The 17,596-nt window shown below is 41.1% G+C and overlaps 1 protein-coding gene across 1 annotated transcript; it reads right to left on the reverse strand.

Annotated features, from left to right (window-relative positions):
* Positions 1-921: 921 nt before the first annotated feature.
* On the reverse strand, positions 922-17,389 carry SS18L1 (SS18L1 subunit of BAF chromatin remodeling complex). Its single transcript, XM_009480586.2, has 11 exons — positions 17,321-17,389; positions 13,537-13,613; positions 12,147-12,231; positions 11,169-11,313; positions 6,940-7,137; positions 5,781-5,945; positions 4,767-4,868; positions 4,263-4,355; positions 2,820-2,939; positions 1,152-1,279; positions 922-948 (listed from the first exon to the last, which is right to left on the reverse strand). The coding sequence occupies exons 1-11, from the start codon at positions 17,387-17,389 to the stop codon at positions 922-924; spliced, it is 1,209 nt and encodes a 402-aa protein (XP_009478861.1).
* Between the last annotated feature and the right edge of the window lie 207 nt (positions 17,390-17,596).

Genomic DNA, 17,596 nt, shown 5'->3' on the forward strand with positions numbered 1-17,596 from the left:
CCAGCCACCTGCTTGCGAAACTTGGCATGAAAATGTATATGCAAGTTACAAAATTTGGAGTAGCATATTTAAGACTGGAGTTTTGCCAGATGTTTTTCTCAGCTAAGCACAATATGAAGCAATATTGATGTCTAGTAGGCTGACACTGCAGATCTCAGAGCTTCCTTCTATTTTTCTTTCCACAATAGAAATACCTTAGTTTACACGGATATAGAAAAGGTGCCTCTAGTGATTAACATTTCCTTGAATATAGGTTTTGAACCTCTTTCTGTACCTTTTAGAACTGAAACGGGGACTGATGCAGATTATTGAATTGTAAGACTTGGGTAGTCAGCCCTGGTAGGTATTGCAGAAGTTGCAGTTATTTTTATCATATAGCACAGAACTGTCTTCACATAAGGAATATATCCATCCCCTTATTCTTAAGAAGTAAAGTTAAGAGCCGTGGATTTCACAGGCTGGCAGGTAATCTTCAATGCATTCAGTTAAAAAAAGATCAATAACCTACCAGAGGAACCTCCCTGGACTGAGATATGACTGCATGGCTTTGTACTGAGCCAGCCTGCAGAATAACCTGGCTGTTTTCCAGAACGGGGCACAACTGTGATCAAACGATCCTAAAGCTATTTGGAAACATCAAGAATGGGGCGGGGGGGGGGGGGGGGGGGGTAAATGAAAAACTTCTGCATTGTATCAACATACAGTACTATACACAGCACCAAATATCAAACCATTAAAGCATTGTCTTGTTACCAGTAGTGCACTGCTTCATATCCAGCATGAAATGAACACTGTTCACATACAGACGCTGCTTTGTGCTAAGGGGTAACCAACATATTACAATTAATCAAAACTGCCTGTACATCCAGTTCAAAAGATGGAGATACTATTGAAATGAATCTGACACAGGATCGTATTCTTTTATTGCTGGTAATTTCCATATTGTCCCTATAAAAAAGAGAAATAAAAATGTTGGAAAATATTATATCAGAGGTTGCCAAGCAGTGAGTGAGACAATTTTTTTTGGCCTATGAATCTTGAAAGACCCACTGAAGTCTCACCAATACGCCTGCACCAGATTATCAGATAGATGTATATGCGGAGCTAACAGCTAAATCTGCCTTTTCACAGCAGAAATTTAGATTGTTTACCTGCTCGTAGCCGTAAGGCCTCTGTTGCTGAGCGGATGGGCCTGTCTGAGAAGCTCTGTAACTCCCATATTGCTGCCCCTGTCCCTGTTGGTAGCTGGAATACTGTGAAGAAGCTCCTTGTGCAGGACCTGAGAAGACAGTGGAATCTATTACCAAGGCTTCATTTGCTACTTTGAGTTCTTACGGTTAACATCATGTAAAACATGACAGTAACAAAGTAAGCTCTGCGACTATGAGCTGTGAGTAAATTTTGCCTAGACCTCCTGGCTAGCTTTACACTAGGAAGTATTAATGCTAATCATGATCTAGCTGCAGCAGGGTAAACTTCAGGTTTTAAACGTCGCTCAGAAAATGTGATATACTTTTAAGTGATCTGAAATCTGTATTGGCACAGCTCAGTTATTACCTATATGCAAGCTATCTGGCCTTTATTTTAGTAATAATTGCACATTTAACTTCCTACTTAATCTGGCTGTGCCACCATAAGCACTGCTGACCAGGCAGAACCTAAGAAATCTCTTGCATACAGAGATAATTTTAAAAAATGTGTAGATCAGACACACAACTGCATGGGAATATTGATTTCCTTTTATTTGGGACTGTATATTCTGTGTATAGACTGCTATCTGCACTTACTTTTTAGCATTATTGGTGGATTTTTATGAAGGAGAACGTTTGAAAAGAGGCGGCCAGATTTTAACATCATAAGCTGAATTTTGGGTTCAATTTCACAGAATAGGTCTGGTTTGAGTAGTTCAAACTATCTACTGGCACTGCAGAGTGAGTCAGGTGTTAATAATTTAATTAACTTTTTAGGCATATTGGTTCTATTTGATGAGATCTTCCATTTCTAAAATGGATTTGCTGCTTATATCAACATCAGTTTATCAAGTTTGGTTCGCATTGCCAGTTCATGGTCAAGTACCATCACACTTGGGAGATGCACCAGAAATCCCTTGCCTTGAAGCTAGTATTTAGATTATTCAAATCTCTCCGGCCTCTGTTTTTGTACCAAATAACCTGAAATGGTTTCTTTCTCCCAAAGGCCAAGGATACATACAAGATGCCTCCAATCAGTCAGAAAACTCAAAGACAGCTGTCAAACTCAGATTCTCTTGATGGCAGCGGGGAGATCTGCCACCGGTGACCTGAAGGGTTCGAAAGCCCTGCACCAGTGTTAGCTTCATGTTCAAAGCACTTCCACTTTTTTCCTTTCGCCTCAGTCCCTCACCAAGGAATAAAACCTCTATGATAGTGCAAGAAATCTAAGGGAGGGAGGAGGGATTCTCTGGACTGTTGATGTTATTTTTTCATGTCAGTCACAGAACTATCAGATGTGTAGGAGGCCTGAGAATCCAGGCAGTCACCTCCTGCCAACACTTAGCAGGCAGTCAACATGAGGCAAAAGTGTACTTTCTAACTCTCTCATTTTCTTTCAAATAAAGAGAGAGGCATTCAGGATGCTAAAATAACAGTATGGAATGCAGTGCTGTACTAATGTATGTTACTGCCCAGAATCCCTTTACATGCTAGGCTCTCTGGCTAGTTTTGGTATGTGGATGTCCGAGATTAATCAAGGCAATAGTTTACAGCATATTTTAGCCTAGGAATGGAAGCATCACGATGTAGTATTGTGAACACTTGACCCGACAGTGACAGTTTTCTTACCGTATCCTTGCTGTTGTCCTGGGTAACTTTGTTGATTTGGGTATTGCTGCTGGGAATATGTTTGCTGTTGTGCAGCTCCCTGTTGGTATCCTGCCTGCTGCTGACTGTACTGAGAATTTCCTAAAGAGGGAAAAATTTAAATAGTTTGGTTATAGATGAGGCAGGTATTTCACTGTACCTGTGGATCATAAGGAAAGCAAAGGCGTAAGGAGCCTTGGTCTGGAACTCATAGACAAGTACTCTTTTCAGATATAGATGACTGCATTTTGTCAATCAGGATGTTTATTTCTTCAGTGATTTTTAGTTCTTTTGAACAGGAGAGAGTTGCTTATTTATACACATCACTAAACAAACAAACAAGCAAGCAACCTGTTCCCCAAAGGGTTTTTTTTTTTCCCCAGAAGTGTTTCAGAAGAAAAACACGGAATCACAAAGATAAGGGTGCCAGGGTAAATAGCCAGTTTCTCAAGAAGCCCTCCCACTGTATTTTCTTCCAGATAATGATGTTTATTCTTATATCCCAGAAAGACAACTTATCTAGTTGTTACTGATATTTTCTGAAATAAATATGATGGAAATTCCATTTGCAGTATCCTGAAACATCAAAATGAACAGAGACTATACAGACAACATTGCTTTTCCTAAATGCCACCTTGCTGTATCATAATTAAGTTAATATTTTGCAGTTAATTTAGTGTTCAGATATCTTAATAGTATCACTGAATTTACTGACATACTACTGTTGAGAGTTTATTAATGGTAGAATTGCAGACTCATAGTACTGGTGATTTTCAAAGATTAGTTTCATTTAACCCATTGTTTTTCACAATTTGTAAAGTGACTTAAGTAAGATTAAAAAAAGTTGGTCCTGGAATTAACCAGTAGGCTTTCTTACTTTAGAAGAATTTCCATCATGGTTGCCATTTTTTTCCAGCTCTGAACTCCATTTCTAACTGCAAGCACGTTAGTTTACCTTTGTCAGCATAACCTTTTACTTTAATACAGCCGGTTTTATTTGCGTTATCTAAAATGTTTGTTAAACAGTTTTGTAAGAGTGGAGGGTACTGATATCCTGTAAGTCTTTTTCTCTTACTGCAAAAAAAGTTCAATATCCATAGTTTTACTTCCACCTGCCTCAGCTACAACCGAGGGTCATTTTTCTAATGAATGTGAGGCTACGCACAAGTTGTTAGAGATCCCACAAGGCTGCACAGCATGACTGCCTCACAGTACGGTTACTGTATATATGGTCTGATATAGTCTTGGGATAAAAAATACTATACATAGCTGAACTCTATTTTCTGGACACTCCTTAAGTAATAGCTAAGTAGCAGTTAGTGATGCAGAAATTGCAAGTCATGTTTTACATTTTCATAAGTATTTAATTGGTATTTTAGGGGACTAGAGCTTTGGTTTACAAAGATTGCCAATATATTTTCCTACCTCCTTCATAATAGTGTTGTGTAGAGTCGTCAAATGACCTGTCATAGCTCTGCTCAGTATAGGATGACTGCTGATAGGCATAATCACCATGTCCTACAAGGAATTGCAAAGATTTATCAGATACATTGTTATATAGATATATCAGGTATAGATATATCATTGAATGATATGTTATGAAGCTGCTTATGCACAAAGATGAGTCTAAGAGGAAATACAGACCACATAGATAGGAGGTCAAATACATGGCAGGGAAAGTCACACCTATGGATAAATCTCTTGCATTTACTAATCCAAACTTGGCTTTGTGCTCTTTTTGAAGCAGTTTGGATAGCAGGGTGCACTGATGCGTATGTTTGTGTACCAGGCTCCCGTGCCCTGGGATTAGAATTTTCTAGCATTTAAATTGGAAATGAATTGTAATGGGTTTGCCATGTTCTTGGATGTGGCAGTCATGCCAGTCTAAACTTTAGCAGTATTACAGTGACTACAGCTCAAAGGAATTACCATCTGGATAATATTGCTGATTCATAGGTTCTGATGAGCCTTGTCCATGACTGTACTGTTCACTGTAATATTCTTCCTGACCCATGTACTGCTGCGAGGAACCTGCAAGACAAAGGCAAGAGAGAGCAAACTGAGCCCATGGACTCCTAAAGGATGGGCTTTTCTTATCTAATTTATTATTAAGAAAACAGTGTTTACATCTGGATAAGTAAACAAGCTATGTATGTTGAGAGCAGTTCCAAAGACGTTTTGCTCACTAGAAAAAGGAAATAAATATGTACTCTCAGGAGAAGCTGGTTGAAATTGAAATTATGCAACTGTCACTAACATGTCCTAAAGCCGCTCACTTCTGTGGCAATACCGAAAGTAATGGCTACATTTCATCTACTAATCTGAGTTATTAGAAAGCACAGGAATGTATTCCATGCTCAAGAACACAGTCAGAATTAAATATATTTTAATTAACGTATTATTTGTTTCTTAGCAAAATTCAGTTTATGTTAGAATCAGTCTAGCAGCTTTATTACCTCTTAGAACTTTTTCCAGAGAGGTCTTAGAGCATGGTAGTTATCCTCTGGTGTTTTCCTTTCCTTGGCCTAATTTTTTGTACTAATTGCTGGCAAACTATATCTTCTTTGCAGAAATGTGTTCCTTGTTAACTGTGCCATGTTACGGCTGATCCAATACCATTTGAAAGAACCGAAAAGACTCCCAGTGGCTTGAGTGAGCTGTATATGAAATTGTTCATCCTTTCTTTAGAGATACACGATCCCTTTTAGACAGAATTATTTTTCTAAACACCTGAAATAATTAAATAGATAAATCTTGAAAATAGATTAAAGTTCACCTGATTGTCATGATACTTCCACCGTTCGAGATTTCCTGTGTTCCCGGATGGGATTCCCTGTTCATAAATGTGACTCGGAAATTTTGTTGACTTACCTACCCCACAGGACGGACTGAATATCATCAATCTAACAATAATTATATCAATAATCTAACAACAGCTCCTACCTTGCTGTGAAGCTCTGTAAGGGCCCATTGGTCGCTGACCCATCATGCTGTTGCCTTGGTTGCTCTGACTCATCATGGCAATGGAGGACTGCCCCTGGTAGTGCTGGCTCCCTCCTTGCGCTGAGTTGTAATGTGACGTTGCTGCTTGCTGGTGCATCATGGAGACTACAATGTACATGGCAAATACCGTTTTCTAAAAGGATGTGACAGTTCTCTCCCTTGTCTCTTTGGAAGCAAGTTAAAACCTTCAACTAACATGCATCCTGATAATTCTGTGAATTTTCCACAGGGGGAGATGTTTTCCCACTACATGTATTTAACTCTTCTGCACTGTGATCCAGAAAGGATGTTATTATATGGTCAGTTCTTGCCATTCGCTTCAGTCAGATATTTAAAAATACATCTAGCCTCGATTATTGTTAGTTTATTTAAAAGAATGTCATCATTATTACAGTAGGATTAAAGAAATAAGAACTGATATTTGTTCCTCTCTACCTCCTGACTAATTCATTGCTGCATTTCTTTTCTAATCAACTCTTTCTTCTACTTCCATCTTATTATATACCTGATGATTATATACAGTTTAAATAAACTGACATTCTAGGATTTACTTGATTCCTACATTTCATATTGTCAGAAAGAACTCTTAAGCATTGGACAGCCCATTCAATACTCAGTAGCAAACATTTTTACAAATTGAGAGATTAATTCTGAGTTGTCTGCTAGTCTCTCTATGCCCTGCAAGCAGAGTGAAGTATCAATGAAATAACAAAACCGGGGTAGTCGTGTACAAACAGTAAATGTGTAATACTCTTTGGCAGGCTCTTTCAGCTAGGATAAAGGTGCTTCTCAGATCCCTCCCACGGCTGTGGGATTTGCTGCCGGGGCTATCACAGTGCTGCTCGCTTTTAGCTAACGCTCTTTTCCCCGACTCACTGCTAACCATAGGAAGTCGGTGTAATTTAAAGCCAGTCTAAAACTGTTCTGACTTACACTGGTGCCTGACACCTTGAAATTCAGAGATGTCTTAAAGCTATCTTTTCCTCTTGTATGTTTGTTCCTCTCTACAGAAAATATTTACAGAACAAATTCATGTGTGGTAAACCTCTGAGGTCACTGAAAAGTCAAGTTGGCCCAGAAGGAGGAAGAGGGAGTTTACCTGGATTAGACTGCATGTTGATGTTTGTTCGAGAGACATAATTGCCTATTGACCCCTGGCCTTGCATTGGCACATTCTGAGATGCAGGCACTGTATGGCTATAACCCGGCCCAGTTCCGTGACTGCTGACAGTCATACTCAGAGAGGTCGTGGGCATAGTGTTCTGGCCTGACTGCTGCATAGACACGTGATTAGGACCTAGAAAAATTAGAGAGAGCAACAAGAAAATCTGTGCTATTATTGGCAACGTACAGTGAGCATTAAAGCCCTCACGGCCCTTCTAAAATACCTGATGATAAGGCAAAGCAAAACAAAACAAATCCTCATTATTAAAATTCCCTGTTATCTACAGACAAATTAAAACTGCCTGCTGCACAGTTAGAGTGATCCTTCTCTTCCTGGTGGCCAAATCCAGGCTGTACCGAATTGCAGACAGGAGGAACAAAACCAGAAGCAATGCCCTACCGACCAGTTCCTCGCAGGCAGCAGAATTAACAAATGCCAGTAATTTCAGATACTTCAGAAAACGCACGGACTCTGGAAACATCCCAGCCTTCTGAAATTTGTCCTTTCCTCCCTCCTGTCCTGCTGTTGACTCCTCTTCCCCCTTCACACAGATGGTGGCAATGGGAAGGCACAGTAGTGGCTGAGAAACACTTTGTGCATCGCTGCATCCATTCGGCTCCTCTAGAACCAGGTGACCCTCTTAGCTGGGGCTCAGGAGCTACCAAGGGACCCTCTCCTCCGAGGACAACCCTGTCTCTCCCTTTCCTGAAGTTTGACTGAAAGTACCTCAGACTCTCGGAAGATTAATTCTCCAAGTCACCATCATCATCCCTGTTGTTACGGTGCTCCCTTCCCAACATCACCGTAGGTAACTATCAGACTGCTCCAATTACATCTTGGGTTTGAGAGCATCATCCTGCTTACCTGGCAGTACGCTTATTTGTTAAAATTCTGTTGCTGTTGGGTAACTAAAACTGGGGAGAACCTGGTCCTTATTTTTTGTTGTTTGTTGCTGTAAATGCTTTTATGAATGAGTTTTGGAAAGTTGTTTTCATTGTGTATTGTCACTATCTAAATTATGATAGTGTGTATCATTGTCTATCTAAATTCAGCTGTATTGTTGTCGATCTAAATTAATTTAGGTAGAATGGAAGACATGCAGAATCCCTAGAAGAGACAGAATTATGCTGTAACGTTTAGATAACGATATTTTAATTCACAGTTATTAAGTCTATCTACAGCCTCTGAAAAATGTATCTAATTCTCTTAGTACAAACCTCGTTAATTACTCTTAATGGTTTTTATAGACATCAAAATGAGAAAATTTGCTGTAGATTATTATATTTTCCTCTGATGGAGAGATGCAAGCAGCATTTTCAACATGAGATAGAGCCAGCTCTACTGAAATCAGTGGAGCCAGGTCAATAGACTGCCACAGAGATCTAGCCCTGTGTTTTGCTACAATTTTGTATGTCTTGTAAAGCTGATACTTCCACTTGTGCAACACAAGAGCACATGGTGTTTGAGTGGAGCTAGCAGTTGCTTTGAGTCAGAGATGGAGCAAAGCAAGTGTTGGTAAACCTTGCCATATTTGCATAGGAAAACTTAGAGAATCCTGGCCTTCTTTAAAGTTTAAAAAAAAAAAAAAGGTTTGGCTAATTTGTGATTGTAAGGGAAAGTATGAAAGCATGACCAAAAGGGTTTAAATAAAAGCACTAAAACAATAAGATAAATACAAAGCATTGAACATCTTCATACTTTCATGAATCTAAGGCAGTTGGGTTCTTTGTCGAAAGGCCTCATTCATGACTTCTGAACAGTTAGAATTCTCAGTTGGGCCCCATTCTGTCCGGAGGCAGCTGAGTTTCACTGGTTGGTTTACTGAATCTAATGGGTTTGCCTGCAGGGCTGTGGCATGAAGAATCACTGAGTTGTGAATGGTGGATTACTGGAAATCTCAGTGGGTTGTTTTTTCACTTGTCCCCATGAACAGAATTATCATTACAATTGACCTAGATGCCACTATGGAGAGTTATCATGTATGCAGGGAATTACCTAGTTACTGTCCTGCAGAGGTGATTCCTGTAAAGTCCTGACTGAGGACAATAAAGACTAATGTGTAGTAGCTTCTATGTCTTCTTCCCTGTTCTTCCCTCTTTTACAATGCTGGACCTATTCATTACAGACTTGTCATCTCTTGCCATTAGATGAGAAATTTTCACAAGTACTAGAGCCCATATACTTGAATTGTTTGTGCATATGAGTTCCTAATTTAAAAAAAAAAAAGGCTGTCCAACAATCGTTGCCCAATGTGAAATAATTTCTCAGTCTCAAAGTCTATCTGCACATGAAGACTGCTGTGTCACACAGCATCACTGTGCTAACTTGATTCTAGCTGGCCCAGCGACAGCAGCAGTAGAGGCTGGCAACCAAGGGGAGTGTCCCCTAGCCCAAGGGTGCGAGGGTCCTGCTCTCACAGCAGGCACGAGCAGCAGAGCAGATGCCATCACGGCTGCTGTTACCTAGGCCACTCGGAAGAGGCGAGCTACTGCATTCTCAGTCACACCTTCATTTCGAAGTGTAGCTATGTCCTCCGTCTGGTCTCCAGTAGACTGATATTTTCATGAGAAAATACCTGGCACTACGCAGGTGACAGAGTCTCAGTGGCTGGGCAGAGAGTGAACTACCTGACAGGAGGGTGTAGTGAGGTGGGTGTTGGGCTCTCCTCCCAAGTAGTTAGCGATAGGACGAGAGGAAATTGGCTCAAGCTGCGCCAGGGGAAGTTTAGGCTGGAAATTAGGAGAAATTTCTTCACGGAAAGGGCAGTCAAGCATTGGAACAGACTGCCCAGAGAGGTGGTGGAGTCCCCATCCCTGGAAGCGTTCAAAAAACGGGCAGAAGGGGCACTTTGGGACATGGTTTAGTCTAGTCTACCCTTGACTGGTTTAGTGTGGACTTGGTAGTGTAGGTTAATGGTTGGACTGGATGATCATAGAATCATAGAATCATTTAGGTTGGAAAAGACCTTTAAGGTCATCTATGATTCTACCCCGAGACCCCCACAGCTCAGGCTGGGCTTTAGTACGGGGTTGGGGCAACATGAGGTAAGCTGTCCCGGCTGCTCCTGTTCTGCGGATGACTGGAGTCTTCAGGACTGCCAGCCTGGTTCTTTCAGTCAGCACTAAATTACTGTAAAGAGCTAGAGTGTGGAGGCAAATAAGAAAAACCCGCAACAGTAACACTGAAAATGTAGAATTTTAGCAACACTGACTTACATTATAACATTTATACTAGGTAATAAATCTTTCAAAAAAGAAGACCGAGGTAAATTTAATAAGTTCAACTTTATAAGCTGTAACTGTTTAAAGTAGGTACCTCATCCATTAGTTTAAAAGGTACTATCAGCTTGACCACAAATGGATTTTTAAAAAGTCAGAAGTAATTTCGTGGCTTGCATCTGCGCTTGAGTCCCCCTGCCAAGGCCTCTGATTTTACAATCAGATACTTCTATTTATAGAAACTGTCTCTCTGTCACTCTGGGAAAGACCCACAGAAACAATAACTCACGAAATAACTATGAACTACAAAATAAATAAACAGATTATTCATACTATAAAATGCACAGAGTAAAAAAAAAAAAAAATTTGTCTTTCGATTGGTTTTAGTTGCACAAACAAAACCAAATAGACAAAGTACATTATCTTATTCATCTGAAATGTCTGTGGAAAGTCTTTGGCTATGTGGTACAATCTCTGCAAGCTTCTGTAGGGGACAAAGACTGATGCAACACAGACTTATTTTTAAGAAGGCATGCATCCTGGAAGGTCTTTGCAATCTAAAGGCTTGGTTGTACGGTTAATCATGCAAGCAATTCCATTTTACCCTGGCCAACCCCACCACCTTCAAGAGAAAAATACCACAATATATAATTTTCCTTACTAAAAACTTGGATGCATCTTTACTTGGTGATTTTCATTACGCATTTTTTTAAAAAAATGTTTTTAATTTCCCCTATAGAAATACTAAGCAGATTGGAGTCCTTGCAGAGGCCACCATCATTACTGACTGTAGCCATTTTGTGATGATTTCAGCATGTGCCTGAAATCCCCATATGCCTGAAAGGTGAGTTAGGAGAGGTCTTTTACAGCTCTGTAAGTATATTCTGCATTAATGATTTTGTTGCCAAGCAACAGCAAAGCAGCACAAAGGGGACGGAAGCTCACCATTGCTAATCTGACTCTGCATGAGGGAGGAAGGAGGAAGGCCGGTCCCAATTGCATCGCTGAGATTGCTCTGTGAATGGAGAGATTGGTTGGATGCGCTCTGAGTCATTCCTCCTGGGCCCAAGTTTATGTTTTGCGTTGGTGGCTGCAAATAACAAGGAGGAGAAGCAAAATTTTGGTTACGTTTTAATTAGAAAAATAATAACCCCCAAATTAGCCCCACTATGACTAAAATCTGCCTTGACTAAATATGTGCTTCCTTCACTTTTTGGGCTTGCTTGCGTAAACCTTTCTTCGCTTGACTACTATGTGTGAATGACGTTCAGCACGACACAGAGAAGCCGGCAGGCAGCACAGTGAAGATCTTAAAATTGTGCTTATGATAGAGTCTGGCTTCTGTGCCCGTTCTTCCGTACTTACATGAATTTCCTTTTGTGCTGGTCAGAACATGACTGCCGAGGGGATATGCATGACCAAAGCCGATACAGAAGTGCGTTGACAAATTGACCTTTGGCAAGAATAAAGCTGTGCTGTGTTTTGTGTTATGTATGATACCTCCAAAACCAATCCATATATCAAGAATAACACAATGTTTAAAGGCAAACCAATGCCCAAATACTGGATTAGATTTTTGACATAAAATAGTGGCATTTTTTTCCTGAATAAAGAATACAGTAAGAACAGGTAAAGAATAACGAATCTGGAACAAATGGAACCTGTTCAGACCTGTACCACTGCACCATTTATAGCATTTAGACCTTGAGCTATGGAGACAAGAGATTAACACAAGTGTCCCAAAGAATGTGTTTTAAACACAGTAAAAGTAGCTTTTGATTTGTTTAGTGCTCTACTTGACACCTTCAAAAATTTTAGCTGGAAAAATACTAAAAATGGTTTATTGACAGTGGTCAGTAACAGAATCAAAGAACATTTCCCTCTGGCATAGTAAATTTATCTGATGGTAGCACTGGTACTTACAGCAGGAAGCAAGGACTGCATATTCTGGTTAGAATCTGCTATTGTTGCCAAGTAAACCAGGTTTCTGTGCAAGATTTGTTGGTATCTACAGAATAAGGAGTAAAGCTTATTTGGAAAGGGTTAACAATACAGAAAATTCCAAACATTTCTCTTTTTTTTTTTCTTTGCTATTTACAAATGATTAGTTAAATAACATTAGCCCACTTTTCATCTGTCATAATAAATAGCAATAGTAATGACTATGCTTTTCATCAAGGATCAGTGTGTTCAACACCTCTTTTACAAACGGGTAAACTTGGGGGAAGGGAGAGGCAAAATACACTCTCCTTTGAAAGCACTTTGAGGGAACTGTGAAGCTGGACCTCAGTCTTTGAGTACTGACACCCAGTCAGCTGCACCAACAATTAGCCACTTTTTCTTCCTCTGTTTAACAAAGGGTCCTAGTAGTAATGAAATTCCAGAACTCCAAAAACCAAAACCTGTTTGGTCTGCCAGCAAGCTGAGGAGAACAAGATTTTTTTTCAAGAGTGCTCTAACTGGAGTGTTTACTCAAGTAAGCACCACCTGAACCATTGATGCTTCTTCACAGTTCTCAATGAACTGGAAAAGCTCATAATAAAGAACAGGAGGGCATCCCAAAGCTGTGCAGCTTTTGGGTGTGCCATGGAGCAAAGTGAAGAGTCAAAACTTTTGGAAGCAGGCGGGGTTCCAAGAAGGCAAGAGAAAATGCTTTTTTAGCATGAGTTTTCTTCTGATAAGGGGAAAATGGCTGGGAAGTGGGAAAAGTGGAAAAAAATGAAGCCAGAATGGCGATATGACTTCTTCGGCAAAGGTGTCTTTTTCAGACAATTTTTTTGAAAGCACAGCTTTCTGGGTTTGGCCCCCTAACTTGACCTTTTGTGGGGCAGACTGGCTATTCTTCCTGACTGAGATTTAACCGCTAAGGTTTATAAAAGTATTTTGCTTTCAAGATTAGGAATAGTAAGCAGTGATACAAACTGCTACGTCTACATGCATTGTTTTAGCCATGGATAACCACATGGCTGATCCTTAACATTGAATTACTTTCTGATGAAAATGTGTTATTAACTTTGTACCTGATTCTACTTGTATTGAATGAATCTGCGTAGAGCAAGTGGTCCAATAACCATAATTGTTTATAATTATTTGAATACATGAGCTGTTAAAAATATTGCAAATACTAAATACTCAAATACTTCAGAAAAAAACCTCAGTTCCAAGAACAATATACATTTCTTAATACAAGTGAATCTAAAAAAATAGTCCAGCTATTTCCTCAGCGATCAGTGAACAGAACTGTTCATAGTGCTGTTCTTGAGAAAAAGTACACCAAAGATTTCTAACATACTCCAAAACTCGCAATACTCACTGAGTACATTCTGCAGTTTTCCCCTTGCTCTGATAATCCATAATACATTGTATTAAGTGGTGATTTTCATCTAGCATCTGCATAAAAGACATAAGACCAAAACACATTACTATGAGAATGCCATTAAAGTCCTGTGTTTTTGTGATACTCCACATTCACCCTTCTTGGCAGCGGGTGGTGGTTTGTGCAGTTTTGTTGCCTTGGGATATTACAAAGCGTCTACGCGTGACTTTATTGAGCCACAAGATCGTGCTTTTCAAATCATTCATTTACAAACAGTTATCTTTAAAGGAGTTAGTTGAAATACCCAACACAGAAGAATTAATGGACTTACCTTTTTTCCTCCTTAAATGGCAGATAGATTTTTATGCTGAAGAAGGAAAATGCTTTCACTATGAAATACCTCTGCCTCATTCTAAAATATCACCCAACCCTTTCCAAAACTTCAGATTTTACTAACATGCCTGCTTTCCAACAAGAAACATACTTGCAACCAATTTAAACCTACTAGTTTTCCTGCACAGGACTAGCGTGTGCAGACTACTGAACTCGATGAAGTATAAAATTTGCATTAGTGGATCTACTGAAGCCACATTTAAGACAATTACATCCCAATATGTCCTTTGGGGTAGTTCAGTTCTAATACAGGGAGGACTTAAAATGAAAACACATAGTAATTACATATCAGTTAATTTATGTGTATCAGTGGCTGCTAGCTTAGCTTCATTCAATCAATTCTAGCGACTGACTTGTTCCAAGAAGATCAGAGCTGCTGGACAAAATGACCGCTGACCTTTATTTAACGAACCTATAATACAATTAAAAGCTTAAACTCTCTCACGGCAGTTCGCTCTGCCTTAGCCTCTGCTCTGTCACAGTCTTTGATTTGTTTTAAAAGTTCAAATACAATAGTTTGTCTCTTTCCCCCGGCTTTCTTGTCAATGCAGCAAGCTTTCTGCAGGTGAATGGATGGAAAAATAACAACAGTATTTACAAATTTAGATTTGCCTCTGGCAAAAACTCACTACATAATACGGTTTGTAGGTACCGCTGCTATTAAGTGCTTGCAAGATTGGGCCTTTGAACCACCGTGTCATCAGGGTGGAAGAACTCTTGAGAAAAGAACAACATGTTTTCATACGAGTTGAATGTGAATTAATCCGTGTAGGCATATGTTCTGATCAGAACAAATTCTTGACCCATTCAGATGCAAAGAAAGAGCTAGACTATAGGAAAAGGAGCAGGAGAGTCTTTTTGATGCACTTGCAATCTAGCCAGTTCGCTCCCTTAGAGAACTCAGCTTGTCCTGCTTCTTGCTTGTGATTTGCAGGTTGGTCTTAACTTTGCCGGCCACCCTTGTCCATCACAGGCTCCGGCTGCCGGAACTCGCAGTGATCGCCGGTGGCTCAAGTCAGCGAGGATCTGCGGAACGGAGGCGCTGCGGTGGCCGGCCACGGCGGGTCGGCAGGCTGCTCCCCATGCTGACGGGGAACGTCACAACTGTGTCAGTCAAGAATCCATGTTCCTCCTGCATGCGTGCCTATGCTCACATGGCAACCTGGACACAGCACAGCATTTTAAGAGAAAACACTCCTGCCTGCTGCACGGTGCAGCTCTTTGTTATGTGCTCTGTACTCATTGTCGTACAGAATTTTCACCTGTGTCAGTGGAAATTTTGTATCTAGAATTAGCAAAGAATATAAACCCGTCCTTTCCTGTTTCCACAACAGGTATCGCTGACAATATTTTCACATTCAGTTAAGATGCATATTCAACAGCAAGAGTCCAAGCAACATTACGGGTATCCTCGTCAGAAAAGGGCTACGCTTCTACAATTAGCTGCAAAACATTTTGCTTACTGAAAAAGGAATCGGGAATAGCTCTTTTCCTAACTTACTAGGAAAGAAGAACCGAGTTCTGATCTCCATTACACAGAAGAAACTGAAGTTTACTGCCCTGCAAATTCTATTTGATGAACTGTTTTACAGCACCGCCATCACTGCTGTCTTGTCAAAAGCCCTAACTTCCTCCATGTGAAAGGTGTTTTAGGAAGAGTTGGTACTGGAATAATAACAGCTTTGAAAGACTATTAAAATCGAGTTAGTTTATAAAAATAAGCTGCTTATATATTACAAATGAAAAAAAGAATAATCTTGGTTTTCAATGAAATTGGTACGTGTTCTAAAAAGCTCACTTCAATGAGGATTTTTTGAGCTCCTAGGCCAGCGCCTGCTCCTTCCCTCCCTGCCCCGTGTCTACACTCGACTGTAAAGCCCATCTTGTTACTGTGCCTGCAAGTCTCATCCTCAGCATCACCGCCTGTCAAAAAGAAAATCACCGCCAACAGCCCACCATGGATGAGCAGTCCTGAAGTAACAGGCCAGCAAATGTACCCGAGATGGGAAACGGTAAAGAAATAACATTTGGAAGCTTCCATAAAGTTTATGAATATGCAAAAAGGAAAGGGCTTGAAAATCAGACTGAAGATACTTTGGCTGCCCTTTGTCTGTGGATACAGTCGTGGGTTTAAGTACAGACTACCTGAATTACGACATTCTGTCCTAACCCCAACCAATCTGGAGGTTAAAGAAAAACTTATCCGCCGAGTCTGAAATATTTTAGCATTTAAAATTCATCGGTTCACAATACTACAGGTGCTGCAAGAGCTACACAAAATGGGATTAGTTCCCAAATAGCCTCCTGAGATTGAAGTCATCTCTTCCGACTCTGACGGCAGTTTGCTCTGCCTTAGCCTCTGCTCTGTCACAGTCTTCCACTGAGGTTTTTTTTGTTTCCCTGGAAGTCATAGATTGGCACCGGATAATGGTTGGGCTGCAAAGCCCACTGGTGATCGGTTAATGGCCGTACGAGCAATGGCACGTCTTCGTTGGCCACCGTTTGCGAACGGACCACGCAGGACGTGCGCACCTCGCTCCCCCGCACCACACAGCTCCACGCAAACGGAATACCTGTGCGGTGGGGCACACGCAAAAAACATGGTGGAAGGACAAATGACAAATAGCGGTCAAAGTAAAAACATGCATGTTCTTTATTGACATTTCCAGCCTCTTCCTCGCTGACCGTTACCTTCCGCAGGAGGAAGGGGTGTCGGGCATGTGTGCACAGTCCCTGCCGTCAACCCTGCGGAATAGGAAACAATAACTTCCCAACTAGGAACCCTCTGCTGCGGCCTCCACGGGAGACCCAGGCGGAGACCTCCTCTCCAGAGAAAATCTTTCAAAACCTTTGTTTGTCGGTTAAACGTCAATAAACACACCGCAAATAATAGTGTAAGAAAAATACCAGTGATTGGTGCTCCCTCTATCTTCTGAGAGAGATTAAAATTCTGCATCCAAATACAAAAGAAAACCCTTGCAAATTCAGTATTTTATTTTAATTCATTCTTGAGGTGGGTTTTCCTTCGGGCCGGCAGCTGACATACCATCAGAAATGAACCGTATATCTGCAGATTTTATGGCAATTTCCCAACGTATTACTGGCAGCTTTTCCCCCCTTCGCCAGCAGCAGAGATACCGTGCCATCCCAATTTTATTCCCCAAGTCCTCCTCTGGCTCTCTCTTCGCAGTGATCCGAACACCTTTGCTTTGTTCCTCCTCCTCCTCCTCCTCCTTCCCCCACCTCTCTCTCCAGCTGTCCATCTCTGCAGCCCTCGCACATTCACTAGTTTTCCTGATCGCCCTAGAAATCCGCCTCCTTCCTCAGCTGCAGGAGCACGGACGGAATCAATGTCTAAACCCGTCTGTATAAAAGCATGCTTTTTTACCTTCTGGATAGTTTGCTGGGTGACCTCCCCTTTGCCTCTTGGGCGAGCAGAAGCAAAGGCAACCGACATGCTGGGGGTGTTTTTATGTGTCTATAATATATCGGTTCCAGGCTCTAATAATATTGTTATTATCTGGCCGCTATTGCCGTGCACGGATTCTCCGCAGTGCACGGGGAGGGGAGCCGGCGCAATGGTACGCTCTGCGCCCCGCAATGGGCCACGGGCACCGCGCCGCCAGCCGGCGCGCACCGCCCTCGCCCCGCCGCCCGCGCCGCC

This window comes from Pelecanus crispus, chromosome 14 (genome assembly GCF_030463565.1).
Source record: "Pelecanus crispus isolate bPelCri1 chromosome 14, bPelCri1.pri, whole genome shotgun sequence".
In the NCBI taxonomy this organism is placed as follows: Eukaryota; Metazoa; Chordata; class Aves; order Pelecaniformes; family Pelecanidae; genus Pelecanus; species Pelecanus crispus.

What these genes read in the sequence shown, in the direction of transcription:
- SS18L1 (XM_009480586.2), bottom strand. Translation starts at nt 17,389, where the DNA reads ATGTCGGTTGCCTTTGCTTCTGCTCGCCCAAGAGGCAAAGGGGAGGTC. An exon ending in TGCAGTCCTTGCTTCCTGCT is followed by an intron (nt 11,314 to 12,146) that starts GTAAGTACCAGT and finishes TGTTATTTGCAG; the next exon opens with CCACCAACGCAAAACATAAA. An exon ending in CAACATGCAGTCTAATCCAG is followed by an intron (nt 5,946 to 6,939) that starts GTAAACTCCCTC and finishes TGTACATTGTAG; the next exon opens with TCTCCATGATGCACCAGCAA.